Here is a 14,881-nt window from a genome sequence, read left to right as displayed (position 1 = left end):
ACTTTTGAAAACGCAATGGCCAAATAAAAAGTGCATTACAATCCTTGCAATGTTCACAATGTTGCTTAATTGTATTTGATCCGCAAGATCAGTGCAAACTATACAGAGTAGTAAATGTAGTTTACCAATCTAGCTTTCTTAACACTGATTAAATGTGTAGAAATGTTTGCATTGACATCTTACACAATTGAATTCACAATATCCTCTTTTATCCAGTTTTGATCAAGAGGAAGGATCCATAGTTTATGAGAAAATAACTGCTGCATTGAGGTGCTTGTGCTCATTTAGGTTGATTTTAGTGGTGTATCCATGACATCATTGTCCTTTACTTAATTCTCCGGTTTCTATCTCAGGAGGGGTGTGAAAAACATAGTTACTGAATCAGTCACTGTCTCCTCACTCTGAGCCTGTGACCCTCCTTTGTCTCAGCTCCTACTGCAGTCATTAATTATACAAGTTCTTGTCCTTTATGTGGTAGAGTATTGGATCAGATGGGAAGCCCTCTTAATCTACTGGCTTACTTTGTTGTTGGTTTTCCAGTCAAAGATGTTGAAAAATACTCTGTAAATTTGCCCCGATCCTCTATTTAGAAAAATCCTTTTCATAATTGTCTTTAACAAGAACCCTTGTTGTCAGTCAAGTTAAAGTTAGTACAATGAACCTTGAATAGCTTATCATGCTAACATTCTTAGAATTCCTGCAGAAAGTAATATACTGGGGACAATATGCACATTTTCTGTTTGCATGGAATAGCCAGATGGCACCCTGGAACCCACAATGCAATTTGGTTGCCATGACCTTCCAGTTCCAGTGTGTTGTCTGAACTGGCACATGATTATAGTGAGGTTTCTCCATTTTTTTTTGCCAACATCCATTTTTGAATTATTTGATTGGTTTTGCTAAAAGATATTTGTACAAATATATTTCCAATTAATTCCTGTGATGGGAAAGCAGAATTTTGGCTACATTGTCACATGATGTAAATTAATGATAATAATAATGATAATAATATAATTTTTGTTTAAACCATGAAAATCTTTTTTTTTTTTTTTTTTTTTGATGAATTTGGTGTATTTATTTGAAATAAAAATCTTTTGTAAGAATGGAAATATCTTTACTGTATTTGATGCATTTTTGCTGAATCAAAATAATTTGCAGACCCCCAAAATTTACTGAGTGGTAGTGTTAAGTGGTTACAAAAAAAAAAAAGCTGTTGTTCCCAAAGGTGTCTGCCATGTTACCTGTTCATTTTTGAAAAAATGTAAAGTACTTTAGCTACATTTTTTTTATTAGTGGTGTAGAAACCTGTCTGGAGTCTCACCTCCAGTTCCTGCTGTCATATTTGCTGGGCCAGCTGTCTCTGCTCGGGTTCAGGCTGGCTCTTGACCCCAGCCGCTCTTCCCCTGCCAAGAGATGCCAAACATTTCCAGCTCATACATTTCTTCTGCACTGCATTAGCTTTCAGTTTTCTGCCTACGCAAACAAAGATGGTGATTGAAGGTTTTACTTTAATGATTGTATCTAATTCACTCCCCTGCAGCATGGCTTATTTACAACTCGTCTCACCAAGAATAGACAGTAAAACGGGGAAGCCCTTAAGACTTGCATACAGATTCAGAGGACACCTGTTGAAGATGTCTGTGACATTTATATGAGCCGTTATAATGTTTGCTGCTATTGTTGTCATGGTGTGCATTAGCCATAGCCTAAATAGCAGCAGTGTGTATAATTTGGTCCCGTTTCATTCTCACGGTTGGTTTACATTAGCACTGTTGGAGCTAGCATCTGCTGCTGTTTAGTGGCCAGTCATGCCCCATATAACCAGCACCTCTAGAGCACTAGCAGGATTAGCACCAGTATCACGTCAGATGAAGTTCAGGCTCCAGCTGGGTTACCTATATAAGCCTGTACTATTGGAAAGTTCCTCCTGAGCCTCAGGGAATCCAATAAGCCTCTCATCTTGTGCCATCATTTGGGTGGCCCATTGCGTAACTTGCATGGGTTGGCAGGATATGTAATGTGTGGTGGCTTGTTGATCAAAACATTGAGGGGGAAGTTAAGGGGACTATTTTTAGCTTGAGAAATGATAGAAAAGCTATTCCAGGAAAGTCAGGGGGTGGATGAAGGGGTCCTGCAACATAACAAGTGGGCTGTTTTCATACTGGGTTCCTCTTAAAGCTTCTCGTGACGTTTTTTTCTTGTTGCGGTTTTAATTAAGCAACCACCCTGCCAGTGCTTTCCTGTTTCAGCATGGAGCTTGCTTTTGGTAATGTTTAGTCCCACTGGGGATTACATTTGTTAGCGCCAGTGTGATTTTATAATATTTAAATGCTATTATAGTATTTATTACTTTTGAATGGGCTTTTTTATATTATATGTTTGTTCTAATAATTTCGTTACTTTCTTTTGTGCTTTTTTTTAATCTTTCTATTTTCTATTTAGCTTTATTTTTGTTTTAGTAATTTTAATATTTCAGCTTATTTTATTTCAGTTAATTGCAAAGGCATTTCTAAATATCTAAGTTTTCTAAGTTTTTCATCAAATATAAAATTTTATTTGAGCTTTATTTTAATTTGGGGGAAAAAATAGATTTTTAATAGTTTTAGTTGTAGCTTTAGTATTACTTTAACACCAGTTATGCAGCCAAGTCCTAGCACTACACTGGGATTTAAGTGCTCCGTGTGTCAAAGGTTCTTCACAGCCAAAGATTGACGTAGTTGTGCTGGAACTTGTGGATATCGATGTAAGCAGATGTGTTTCCTTTTATCAAATTTCTAGTGTGTTGTCACTCAGTTCTTGGAGCGCACAAACTTACTGGCAAAAACCTTTGAAAGCTTCTTATCAAATTTCCGTCTTTAGATTCGGCATTCAAGATGCAGGACAGTCGTTTTCTAACTGAACTGTACCACTGCAATATCTGGAGGCTGTGTTTGTGTAAAATGAGAATTAAAGTTTCCACTAGGGTACAAGTGCCAGAGTCCTCTGGTAGCAATATTCAATTCAATTCAATTGAAGTTTATTTGTATAGTGCTTTTTATGATACAAATCATTGCAAAGCAACTTTACAGAAAATTAAGTGTTAAATGACTGTCAGTTTATGTGCATACAGCAGAAATGTTCAGAAAAATCAATTAAAGACGTAAACAAACAGACGATGAACACTATTAACAGCAATTATGCAATCAAACTTATAGCAAAATTTACTACCAAAAGTCCAGCGTTTTGTGACCTTAGGGAGTGTGATGGATTGTAGCGTGGTAGAAGACTAGTTAGGTACGCAGGAGCTAAACCATTAAGGGCCTTATGTTTATAAGTAATAATATTTTGGGATAATTCTACCTCCTTTAGTGGACTGATACGGAACTTAATAGTTAGCCAGTGCAGAGACTGTAAAATTGGGGTAATATGATCATGTTTTCTTGACCTGGTAAGGTCAAGCCACTCTAGCCACTGCATTTTGGACTACCTGTAGCTTGTTTATTGAAGATGTAGGACAACCACCTAGCAGTGCATTACAATAGTCCAGTCTAGAGGTCATGAACGCATGAACTAGCTTTTCTGCATCAGAAACAGGTAACATATTTTGTAGCTTGGCAATGTTTCTAAGATGGAAGAATGCTGTTTTTGTAACATGGGAAATATGTCATTAATATTTTAAAAAACAAAATTTTCATCATTTAATTTCTTTTTCCTTTCTTCTTTTTATTTTATTTTGGGACTTGTTAATAGCATATTAAACTTTATATTGTGGTTTGATTGGATTGATTCAGATGTCAATCGGTAACCATTCTGACATTTTCAAGGGTTTAGTCAGTTCAGGGCAGGGTTCATCAGACTGATTCAAACCAGTATGCGTGAATGTCTTTTTAAACCTTTCATTAAAGGGTACATAACATACACAGTTTCACCTAATCTCATGTTAATTTTGAGTACCTATAGAGTAGTACTGCATCCTTCATATCTCCAAAAAGTCTTTAGTTTTATCATATTTATAAAAGAAAAATACAGCTTTCCCATTCTCTCCGGAAAAAGCCGAGCTCCTGGAGGCGTGCCGTCACTGAAATGACGAGAACACACAAACGCACTTGCTACACTCCGTTGCTGCCTCGGAAAAACAAACTGCATCCACTGTTCGTGTAACGCTGGGTTCTTTGGGAAGCTGAACACGGTAAACTTTCCCTCACATCCAAAAACACACTTATTTGGAGACATTCTAGAACAAATCCTATGCAGTGCTGCAGAGGATTTCCCGATGAAGCGTGTTGATGAGCGCGGTCTCGCTCTGTTCTGGTTGACGTGTGCGTGGGCATGCTTTTCCAAGAGAAATGCTCATATAAGGAGTTCCACCACTGTCTACGTCATTAGATCCACGATTGAAAAAAAAAACAGCCGAAACTTGTGCCAACCTGGAAGTAAGATTTTCGGCACAGAAATTATCCGTCATTCGTCCAAATTATTTTTTAAAACTTTGGCCATGTTTAGCATGAGAATCCATCTCTTTAACACTGTGAACAACTCTGAATACATGAAACACCATTGTAGCCCCCCTTTAAAAACGGACTCCCTACCAACAGAAAACTGTTTAGTTTGAAAGTGAATTCTGTGAGCTGTACTTCATACATCGGCTATAGTAGTATCAATGGACCTCTATCTATCTATCTATCTATCTATCTATCTATCTATCTATTAATATAATTTAATTTTTTTTTTTTTGATCTCATTTACTATGATTTACATCCCCCCCCCCCCCATCTGGCATTCTCTTAGACGTGAATTCTTGCCCTATTCCTCTAATTTTCGATTTGACCAAAATCTGCATCTTCTGGCATTCTCTTAGACTTGGGCCTCCCACCTCATTTAACTCTGTAACATCAACCTCCAAATGTGAGAGAGCATTGAGATCAGAGCCTCTGGTCACCCGTTAGCCTCATGACTCATAGCCCACGTGTGTCGGTGCCATTCGGAATTCCTCTTTTCACGTTTTCCTCTCTGCCAGTGTATGTCATGTATCTCCTCAGCTCTCCATCCTTTCCGCCCCACTGCCCACTGTACCACACCTACAGAGAGCACCCGCCGTCTCAACAGGGAAATCCCTCCTGTTTGAACCAGACTCTTTCAGCCCTAAAGACCAAACTGTTTTTTTTTAAATTCGTGTTTATAATCCCTTAAGTACTCTCGCTTAATTGAAAACCCTTGGCCTTGATCACTACAGCTTCCCCCCTCAGCTGCTGCCCTCAGCACGTCTTTACGCATATTGTGAATCATGGTTCTTAGATTAATGATTCAAGTCTGTGTTTTTTCTCATGTTCTCTTACTATCTGTGATATTTTTATTCATTGTCACAGTTGGATAGATGACAGAACGGTTCACTCAAATTCTTGAATCAATTTTGCCTGACAATCCTCATAAGGCTGCAGTTCTCTCGGTTGGTTTTGCATCTTTTTCACACTTTTTCCTTCCACTCATTTTTCTTTTAACATGCTTGGATACAGCACTCTGTGAAGAGACCATTTTGAAGGCTCAGGAGACCTTTGCATTGAATGTATTTAGTGCACAAGTTAGGGGAAGTCGTGGCCTAGTGGGTAGAGAGTTTGACTCCTAACCCTAAGGTTGTGGGTTCGAGTCTCGGGCCGGCAACACCACGACTGAGGTGCCCTTGAGCAAGGCATTGAACCCCCAACTGCTCCCCGGGCGCCGCAGCATAAATGGCTGCCCACTGCTCTGGGTGTGTGTTCACGGGGTGTGTGTGTGTGTGTGTGTGCACTTTGGATGGGTTAAATGCAGAGCACGAATTCTGAGTATGGGTCACCATACTTGGCTATATGTCACTTCACTTCACTTCACAAGTTTCACAATTTGAGATGAATTACTGATATAAATTAACTTTTCCACAACATTCTAATTTATTGAGATGCACCTGTGTGTATATATACTGTGAATATTAAACTGCAAAAAGAAAATTTAAATATGAATGTTCTGCATGTTCATTTGATTACCAGAAAATACACAACACAGAGTTTGTGAAAAATAAAATTACTAATTATTATTTATTAATTTTATATGTTTACATTTGGAAAAGCTGTGCTTCCTGCATAACCTGCCGCTGTTGGTTTGGCAGTAGATTGCTTGCCCTACAAAGTAACCATGTTTAATTTCTTAATGAAGTGAAGTGAAGTTAACTGTTAAGTGCACTGATGTCAGACTCATTTTGAATAATAAAGTGTACTGTTAAATTGATAAATACCCTGCCTCCACTACATAGGCCTATGTTTGTCACATCCATTATAAGTGTCTGATCACCACATTTAAGTTATCATTGCAAAAAATGAGTTTATGTATATATATTCTGTTTATGCAGGCTATATGCTATATTCTATATACAGTACCAGTCAAAAGTTTGGACACACGATTGGGAAGTGTGTCCAAACTTTTCACTATAATAATATAGCCTACACATAAAGAATATTGGCCTATATATTGGTATCATTCTTTTTTTTTTACTCCCTAATATTGGTATTGGCATCGGCCCCCAAAAAACCCATATCGTTCGGGCTCTAATATGGACTAGTGTATGTAATTATTAAACCGTAAAAAGAAAATGTTAATTTAAATGTGAAGTCTCTTTGTGAAATAAGCATTACAGTTTCGTCTGCTACACATTTCAGAAAGTATGAAGCTTGTGGTGTTTTCTCACTGAAGATGCGAACACATGAACTTCATCTTCAGAGCTGCTATGAGAGTTCACTTAAAGAGCATTTCACCATTACATTTGAACATCTATCACATACAGTGCACAGCATAAATGAGTACATCTCCCCTGAATAAATATATAGGATGTTTTTACTTAAAAAAATACTACATCCCAAAATGAAAATTTTGTCATTATTCACTTACCTCCAAATCAGCGTAGCGCCATTTTGACAAATCTGAGCAGTACGCAGGCGGCGTACGCTCTTCTGTGTCAGCCACGCTGTGCTGATGCAATGTTTTCTTTCAAACCAAACTGTAAATACACATAAAAAAAATGTATCCTTGTGGCGCGGCTGACACAGAAGAGCGGAAGAGACACAGAGGAGAGGAATTGTTGAATAAAGTCGTTATTTTTGTTTTCTTCATGTACAAAAAGTATTCTCGTCGCTTCATAACATTACGGTTGAATCACTGATGGCAGATGGACTATTCTGACAATGCTTTTCATACTTTCCTGGACCTTGACACTGTTATTTACTTGGCAGTCTATGGGATAGTCTCAAGCCTACCGGGTTTCATCCGAAATATATTAAATTGTGTTCTGAAGATGAACACAGCTTGTACAGGTTTGTAACGACATGGGGGTAAGTGAATAATGACAATTTTCATTTTGCGGTGGACTAACCCTTTTATGATCACTAATATAATTCATGGAAAGATTTATATAGTATATCAAACATACTTAATAAAAACAACAAAATACATGCCAATATTTTCTGTAAAATAAGTAAATTAGGATTGCAGAAATGAGTACATGCTAGATTTAATTCAAAAAATTTATAATTTTCTAGTACTTTGTATGTCCTCCAGAACTTAAAGTATACTTCTCTAGCCCTTCTTGGCACTGAGTGTACAAGTTCATGACAAATTTTTACGTCTGTCCTGTTTAACTCCTGGACGACCTCCTTAAATGCTCGATGAGGAGTTTTGCTCAGCTCGTCTCTACAGAATCCCCCACAGCTGCTCAAGAGTGTTAAGATTGAGTGAAATACATGAAGGATTTTCACCTTGGGAGAATGAATATCTTCATTGTCATTCTGAAAAAATGCCCAGTAATGCAGGGAATGAGGGGAGGGTAACATCTGTTCAAGTTTTTGTGTTACATCACACATTAGTGTGTGAATTTATGCCAGCATTGATAAAGCACAACTCCCTCACACCTTCAGCACTCATTCATCCCTATATAAAAGCTTTACTACCACTGAACGTCACTTTGGGTACAAAGCACTTCTCACTGTACTCCTCCTCTAGCAACACCAGAACATTTTGGATGATTTTGGATCCAAAATGATTGACTTGGTCTCTTGAGACCAGAGTATGGATTCCCAGAAGTCTCTATTTTGTAAAAATGGGCCTTGGAAGAGGTTAAATGAGTTTATTTTGCGCTGGCTACAGTAGGTAATTCTAGTGGTGACAACAAGCATGCATGTCACATCTGCAGGCTGCGTCATACTCTGTGAGATAAAGTGTCACTCTTTTCATAGCTTTTGCTGGCTCTGAGACACTTGGATGTTGTTTCTCCTGCTCTTTTTCTAGCAAAAATTTACTCATCACTAAATGAAAACTTAAAGTGAAGACTTGATTATTTCAGGAGCCTTGTCACAAGTAGGGTTGGGTATCGAAAACCGTATCCATTTTAGAACCGGTTCCAAATTTCCAAGAACCAGGTATTCGATAAGACATGTGCATTTCGGTTCTGCTTAACGATTCCTGCATTCGCATTTCAATTTGATTAAAAACGATTAAGTGCAGGAACGGAAAGAATTTGCGCCCTGTTTGTGTGCAGCGCACATGAAGTGCAAGCGCGTGCACAGAGAGCAGCATGTGTCTGCGTGTTCCCGGTTTGTGTCCGTTCTCGTACCGTTCTGTGTATTTCCACTGTAGAAAAGGGGTTTTCCGAGCTGAAACTGACTTGTTTCGTATTTGTCGACCAATATACAGAAAACTACATCAGTATATCATCATAAACACAGCCGTTTTTTTCTTACATGAACGTAAACAGATGAGAAAGAAAACACACCATGTACAGTATTTTTGCTTAAAGAGACAACAGCCTAACAAATGTGCTGCCTGTCATTAATGTTAATCAAAGAACAAAAGAAAATCATTCACTGATCTGTGAATCCATAATCTTAAAAATACTGAGTATAGAATTGATGTTATCTAGTGGAGTGAGTACATTTGTTCCTGAAAAACTTGTTTATTTTGTTTTGTTTTGTCATGTGTCTTTTTGTTTATGCTTACTTCCTGTAATGGTGTCATCGGCTGCAGTGCATCACTGCAGATGGTTGCACACAATAACACACTTGTGTTTGCAAAGATGACATCTCTGAAAATCTTTAGATCTGAGATAGTGGCTCTGACTCTAGCAGTTTCTTAAAGATAAAGGTGAGGTATTTTCTGCACCACTAGCATCAGCAACATGAAATTTCTTTCTTTTATGCTCATATTTGATTTTAATTGAGGTCAAGAGGTCAAAAGTAAAGGATGGTACTGACAGCACATCATTTTCTTTTAGGTGCTCCAGTTTGAATGTGTTTAGTCTTTTGCTGCTCTCATTCTCATATTGCTTCCCGCTGTTGTTTTAATAACAGTGATCCTCAGATGAGTGTAGCCAATTCACCATGTGCCATCTGCATTATTTATCAGCGCAACTATTAATTATTTATTGAGCGCTGTCATGAATGGGGCTGTTGTGTTTACACATGGAGAGTCATTTCACTGAGAAGGGCATTGTGTGGTTCTAGATGCAGTCAAGCTGGATCTCAAGGGAGAATGGTTAGTTTACTTTTTAATATATGTGATTCTGTGTGTTTATGTATTTTAATATATTTATAAAAGTTTATTTAATATAATATTGTTCGATTTAGTGATAAAATTGGCAGAATTTGAAAGCTGGGACTTTAATATCAAAAATAGTTTCACATAACTTTGATTATTGAATGGTAAGCTTGCATTAAAAATTTTTTTTTAGTTCACATTAGGATTGGGCGGGGCGGGGTGGGGTTAGGGGTGTCCCTAAACGTGAAACAAATAACGCATGGTGGGGCTAGGGGTGTCCCTAAACGTGAAACAAATAACGCATTCTACGGAGTCACTAAAAGGTTAGCCGCTTGCTAACAATAGCCTGTTGCTTTACAGTACATGGAAGTTCACTTACCACATAACAAGGAGACATTGAGGACAATGATGGTTTCCCTAAGTGGTTCAGGCTTGTGGTTGCCGAAGGACTAAAGAAATGTTATCAGCACGATGGTATAAAACTGTACATTTCTAGTCTGTTACCAACCCACTGCCACTTATACCAACGACGGAAATAAGCGCAGTTTACAATAGCTAAATATGTGGGAGAGCGTTGCTATTAAGTGACTATACTGTATTGCAATAGGTAGCACTTCAAAGTTAATATTGAATCAGATTAGTTAGCGAAATGTTTAATAACAATATTTTGTTATGGTTACACTTCAAAATAGATGAAGGGTGAAAAACATATAGTTAAATCTAACATGTAAGTAAAAATATTACCTGAGAGAGAAAGATGAGGGGATTGGGGGGGGAGAAAAAAGAGGGAGAGAAAGGGCAGGGGCAGAGCCCTGGGAGAGCTCCAGCAAAGGTGTGTCCCAAAAAAAGCCAGCAGAAACAAAACAACATACAGTCGCATCCCTTCCTACGGTGACTCACTAAAACCAATCAGTTAGCCGCTGTGCAAAAGGCAATAGCCTGTTGCTTTACAGTTGACATGGAAGCAATTCACTTACAATGCATACCCTTTTGCAAGGAGACAGGAAAACAGAGGACCCTATGGCAAATGATTTGCAGATCCTGAGCACCAATGACAAACATCTAATCTTGTCAAATGTGTCGTAAGTACTGCCACTCCATAGAGTCCTTGTGATCGCGACTCTTGAAAGTGAAAGTAAAATTACACCCATCTCGTAAGCGTTTTAATTATTTTCTTATTTTCCCATCCAAAAACATATCTATTTTAATTTTTTTTTTATCCTCCCATCTCGTAGCCTATTTATTCCCTTTAGGGTTTCCCTAGTAAACTTAATTTCCTTTCCAAACACGGAACTGAGATAAGCGGCGGATAGCGGGAGAAGGAATGGGGGTGGGGAAAGGAATCACGATGTCAGCTTAACATCGTAATGTCTGTCAGCCATTGGCGATGGACGATGGCGTTGACAAACAGCCAAACCCTAATTCACAAATCACCCAGAAAGAAAAAGATTAAAATCCTAAATTTCCTCTCCAAAGTATAGCTAAGTAAACCCAACCTCTACCACACATACAGCTACACTTGCAGGTCTCACTTCCTCAGTGTGTCTTCATCGCTTGCAGCATAGACGTTTTATGTTCAACCTCTCTAGTGGCTACATCTTACTTCCTTTTTCGCTTTTTTTTTTTTTGCTTCTTCACACACAAACAAACCTTCAATAATATGTTCAAGCTTTTAGCCTTGACCTCTTTGTTTAGTATGCCACAGAAATGTTCACAGTATGTCTCACAGCTTTAGCCGTGTTGTGTTAGTGCTAATGTCAAATACGAGGAACCGGTAAACCAGCTCTGTAAAGGGAAACTCCTTTAAGGGAGTATGTTGTTAATCTTCTTAAACAATTAGTCTGTTTAGGTGAACCATGTCTGTTGTCAAGTTATGTTTCGACTTACACGCCCTTCACTGATGATGATTTTACACAATGCACTCTCACCTTGCCCAGATTGTTCTAATAAAACAAGCAGGTATAAGGGTGTTTCTGTTTTATTTATTTATTTTTGTAGAGGAATAGTTCACCCATAAATGACAATACAGTCTTTTTTTATTTGAAATGTTCACTTTTGGTTTTGATTGATTGCTGTTTATTTATATGGAACTTATGGATTGTGAATTAGAATTTGGTTAAAGTTTGTAAGTTGTATGGTAGTTGTAAACTGTATTATCTTAAGCCAGTTAAAGTGTGGCCTGTAATAGACTGAGCTTGTGTGTGTGTATGTGTGTTTTTATCTGACCTTCTTTCACTCATCTGTTTGTGTGTGTGTATGCCTGCAGGCGAATCTTTTTGAGCTGCCCTTCTTTCACTCATCTGTTCCCTTGGGCTCAGTGTGCCTGTAATATCTCACATTACTTTTTCCACTGACTGTCACCAGCCCAAATAATGACTTAATCTACTTGGAGATCTGAACTCTAGGGGAAAGGATATATATTAACATTTAGATTTACAAGATTTATGTGTGTGTTTTTTTTTATTGTTTTTTTTATTTAATACAATACAATTTATTTTTGATTTAGTTAGTTATACATTGCTACTTTGTAAAAGTATTTAATAGTTTTTATTTAATTTGAGTGACATTAGGACACTCTTAATGTCAGCAGCTAAGCTACTGTATGCTGCAGAAAAGCTTCTAGCGGTTATAGGTCAAGTCTTTAGCTCCTCAGGGTCTGACACTTGTTAAAGATGATCTTTAATGTAATCTTATTAAATGCGATTTGTTTTCAGTGGCTGGGAGATCTGATCTGTATGGTATAAAAATGTTGCTTTTATAAAACAAAGGCTGATATTTCATATAATATTTAAATGCTCCATTTTTGCATGCTGTATATTGCATTTGGCTTTATTCCTCCCTGTCTCTCCCTTTTTTCTTGTCTCAGGTTATGAAAAGACAGAAGACACATCAGAAAAGACTTCTATAGCAGACCAAGAAGTTTCCAGACTAATTTTTATCAATCAGCCCCAGTTTACCAAGTTCTGCAGTAATCATGTCAGGTACGTATCCTGTGCTTTGTGTATTGAGTAAATATCAAACAAGGGCTGGCCACAGGGATGATGAACTCCAAGATGGTGGATGAATCAGATGAAATATTGATTACAAAAACTTATTTAAACTGAGATTTCTTGACTAAAAGTTTGTATGTGTAAATACATGTATTATTTTACCTAATAATTGTTTGTGTAGTTTAATCTCATGATTAATACTTTTATTTAGCAAGAAATAAAATAAAAAAAAAAAAAATGTAAATACAAATACCATAACAGAATATAAAATAAATTCCTTTCTATTTATTTTCTTTTCATTATAATACAAATAAAACAAAAAAAAAAAAATAACGTATCATGGTTTTCATAAAAATATTAAGCAGCACAACTATTTTCAACATGTTTCTTGAGGTCCAAATCAGCATATTAGAATGATTTCTGAAAAATCATGTGACTGTAAGACACTGACACTGGTGTTATGGCTGCTGATTCAGCTTTGCCTTCACAGGAATAAATTACATCTTAAAATATATTTAAATAGAAAACAGTTATTTTAAATTGTAATATTATTTCACAGTTTTGCTGTTTTTATCAAATAAATGCAGGCTTGGTGAGCATAAGACACTTCTTTCTAAAAACATTTAAAAAATCTTAATATCCACAAACTTTTCAAACTTTAGCGTAGGCACCAAGGCAACTCAGTAGGTTTCAGAACAGAACTCATATCTAATGTCACAGAAACAAAAACAAAAGTGTTATAAAACTGTTGAACAGACTGTACTGCCATGCATGGATGGATGAAAATGGTTTTGAAAAAGTGTTGCTGTGTTCCAGTTGCCACAATGGCTCACAGTGTCCAAGTTAAATATGGACTCATAGTGATGTATGGAAGGCAGAGAGCAGGTGCTACAGTTAATATCTGATATCTCTCCTGAATTACTCTGAATTACCTTAAAGGAGTAGTTAAAAAAACTAAATTACAATTGTGTAATTATTTACTTGCCCTAAAAAGATCAGGGAAATGAACTGATTTGAACTGACAAATATTTTAGTATTGTTTGTGAATTGAATCCGATGTGATTGGTCTAAGATGCTTGGTGGATTTTCTTCCACCCTGCAGTGAGAGAGCTGGCATCCAGGTGTGATGTCACTCAGACTGCAGACCTTCAGTACTGAAACCCAAAAGCATCTATGTATTTGATAGTTCCATCTAGTGATCATAATGGCCACTGCAGTCTGACAAGAGCATAATTACTCACTAATAATGCCGTCCTTTGATTAATGCAAGGAGGAACAACATTGGACTGTGTTTTTAGTTTAATGTTTGCATTCCTGCAGTTTGAGAGGATGGGAGTGCTTGCTTTTATAGGTTTGTATTTTATGACGTGAACTGCCATGAGAAGAAAACAGGCTTTAGTTGTAATGGGTTACAGTCATGTTTAGCTCGTAATGGGTGTCCATTAAGAAAGATCACACGCAAGGGTCAAGATATTTTCATTTCCTTGTGCATTTGTTCTTGAAACAGTAGCACTTAATACAGCATACAAATGCTTGTTGAGTTCCTTAAAATAAGAAGTCAATCATTTAAAAGAATATGTATTTTGTACATTTGTAGCTTTTTTTATTATTATTATTATTAAACTACATCCCAATTATAAAGTTGAAGTTTCTTGCATCAAATTCCCCACTCGTTTTGCTGCTCTGTAGATATCTGTATGTAATTGACCTCCTTTGTGACTGGATAACCTCCACATACTGCCTTAGTTGACATTTTGTCATTTATCAGGTCAGGCCAATACCGACTGCAGCCGTGAACACCCATTTCTCTGTAGCCTTGCTTCTGGAAGTTTTTCCATTTCATTTGTCTTGTAGGCAATTCAATAAAGAGCCTTGAACCAAAGCACACTGCTTCAAAATGAATCACTACATTACAACATTTGATTCAAACTAAAAAAAAAAATTGGGGGGAAAATACTGTTCTTGGAATTAAAGTATTTACTCATCCATAAAGACAAACTACTGTTCAAAAGTTTGGGGTCAGTAAGATTTTTTTTTTAAGTTTTATACAGCAAGGGCACATTGAATTGTAAGTGACAGTAAAGACATGAGTATGTGAGCACAGAGAGTAGGAATGAATCAAACAAATTTAAAGAGCTGGCAATAGACAGACTACAAATATGACCATGAAGGCATGAATATGCTAATTAACATGAATTAGGTGAAAATTCAGCTTTGCCGTGGCAGGACTAAATTTAATTTTAAAATGTATTAAAATCAAAAATACAGTAAAAACTGCACTAATTTTCTGAAATAATATTACAATTAAAAATAATTGTCCCTACTGTTATTAACTCTACCTTTTATTTTTTTATTTTTTT

The 14,881-nt window shown here is 36.9% G+C and overlaps 1 protein-coding gene across 8 annotated transcripts in view; it reads left to right on the top strand.

Annotated features, from left to right (window-relative positions):
- The window catches only part of LOC109072451 (phospholipid-transporting ATPase IA-like), a 124,144-nt gene that overhangs the window by 17,126 nt on the left and 92,137 nt on the right, over positions 1-14,881 (top strand). For all 8 annotated transcript variants that reach the window (XM_042770073.1, XM_042770077.1, XM_042770072.1 and 5 more), the window contains exon 2: positions 12,398-12,512. In XM_042770073.1, coding sequence (XP_042626007.1) covers positions 12,398-12,512 — 115 coding nt within the window. The remainder of the gene's footprint in view (positions 1-12,397; positions 12,513-14,881) is intronic.

Source organism: Cyprinus carpio, chromosome A14 (assembly GCF_018340385.1).
Source record: "Cyprinus carpio isolate SPL01 chromosome A14, ASM1834038v1, whole genome shotgun sequence".
Lineage (NCBI taxonomy): Eukaryota > Metazoa > Chordata > Actinopteri > Cypriniformes > Cyprinidae > Cyprinus > Cyprinus carpio.
Note: the sequence above shows the minus strand (reverse complement) of the source record. Positions and strands in the feature narration are given on the sequence as shown.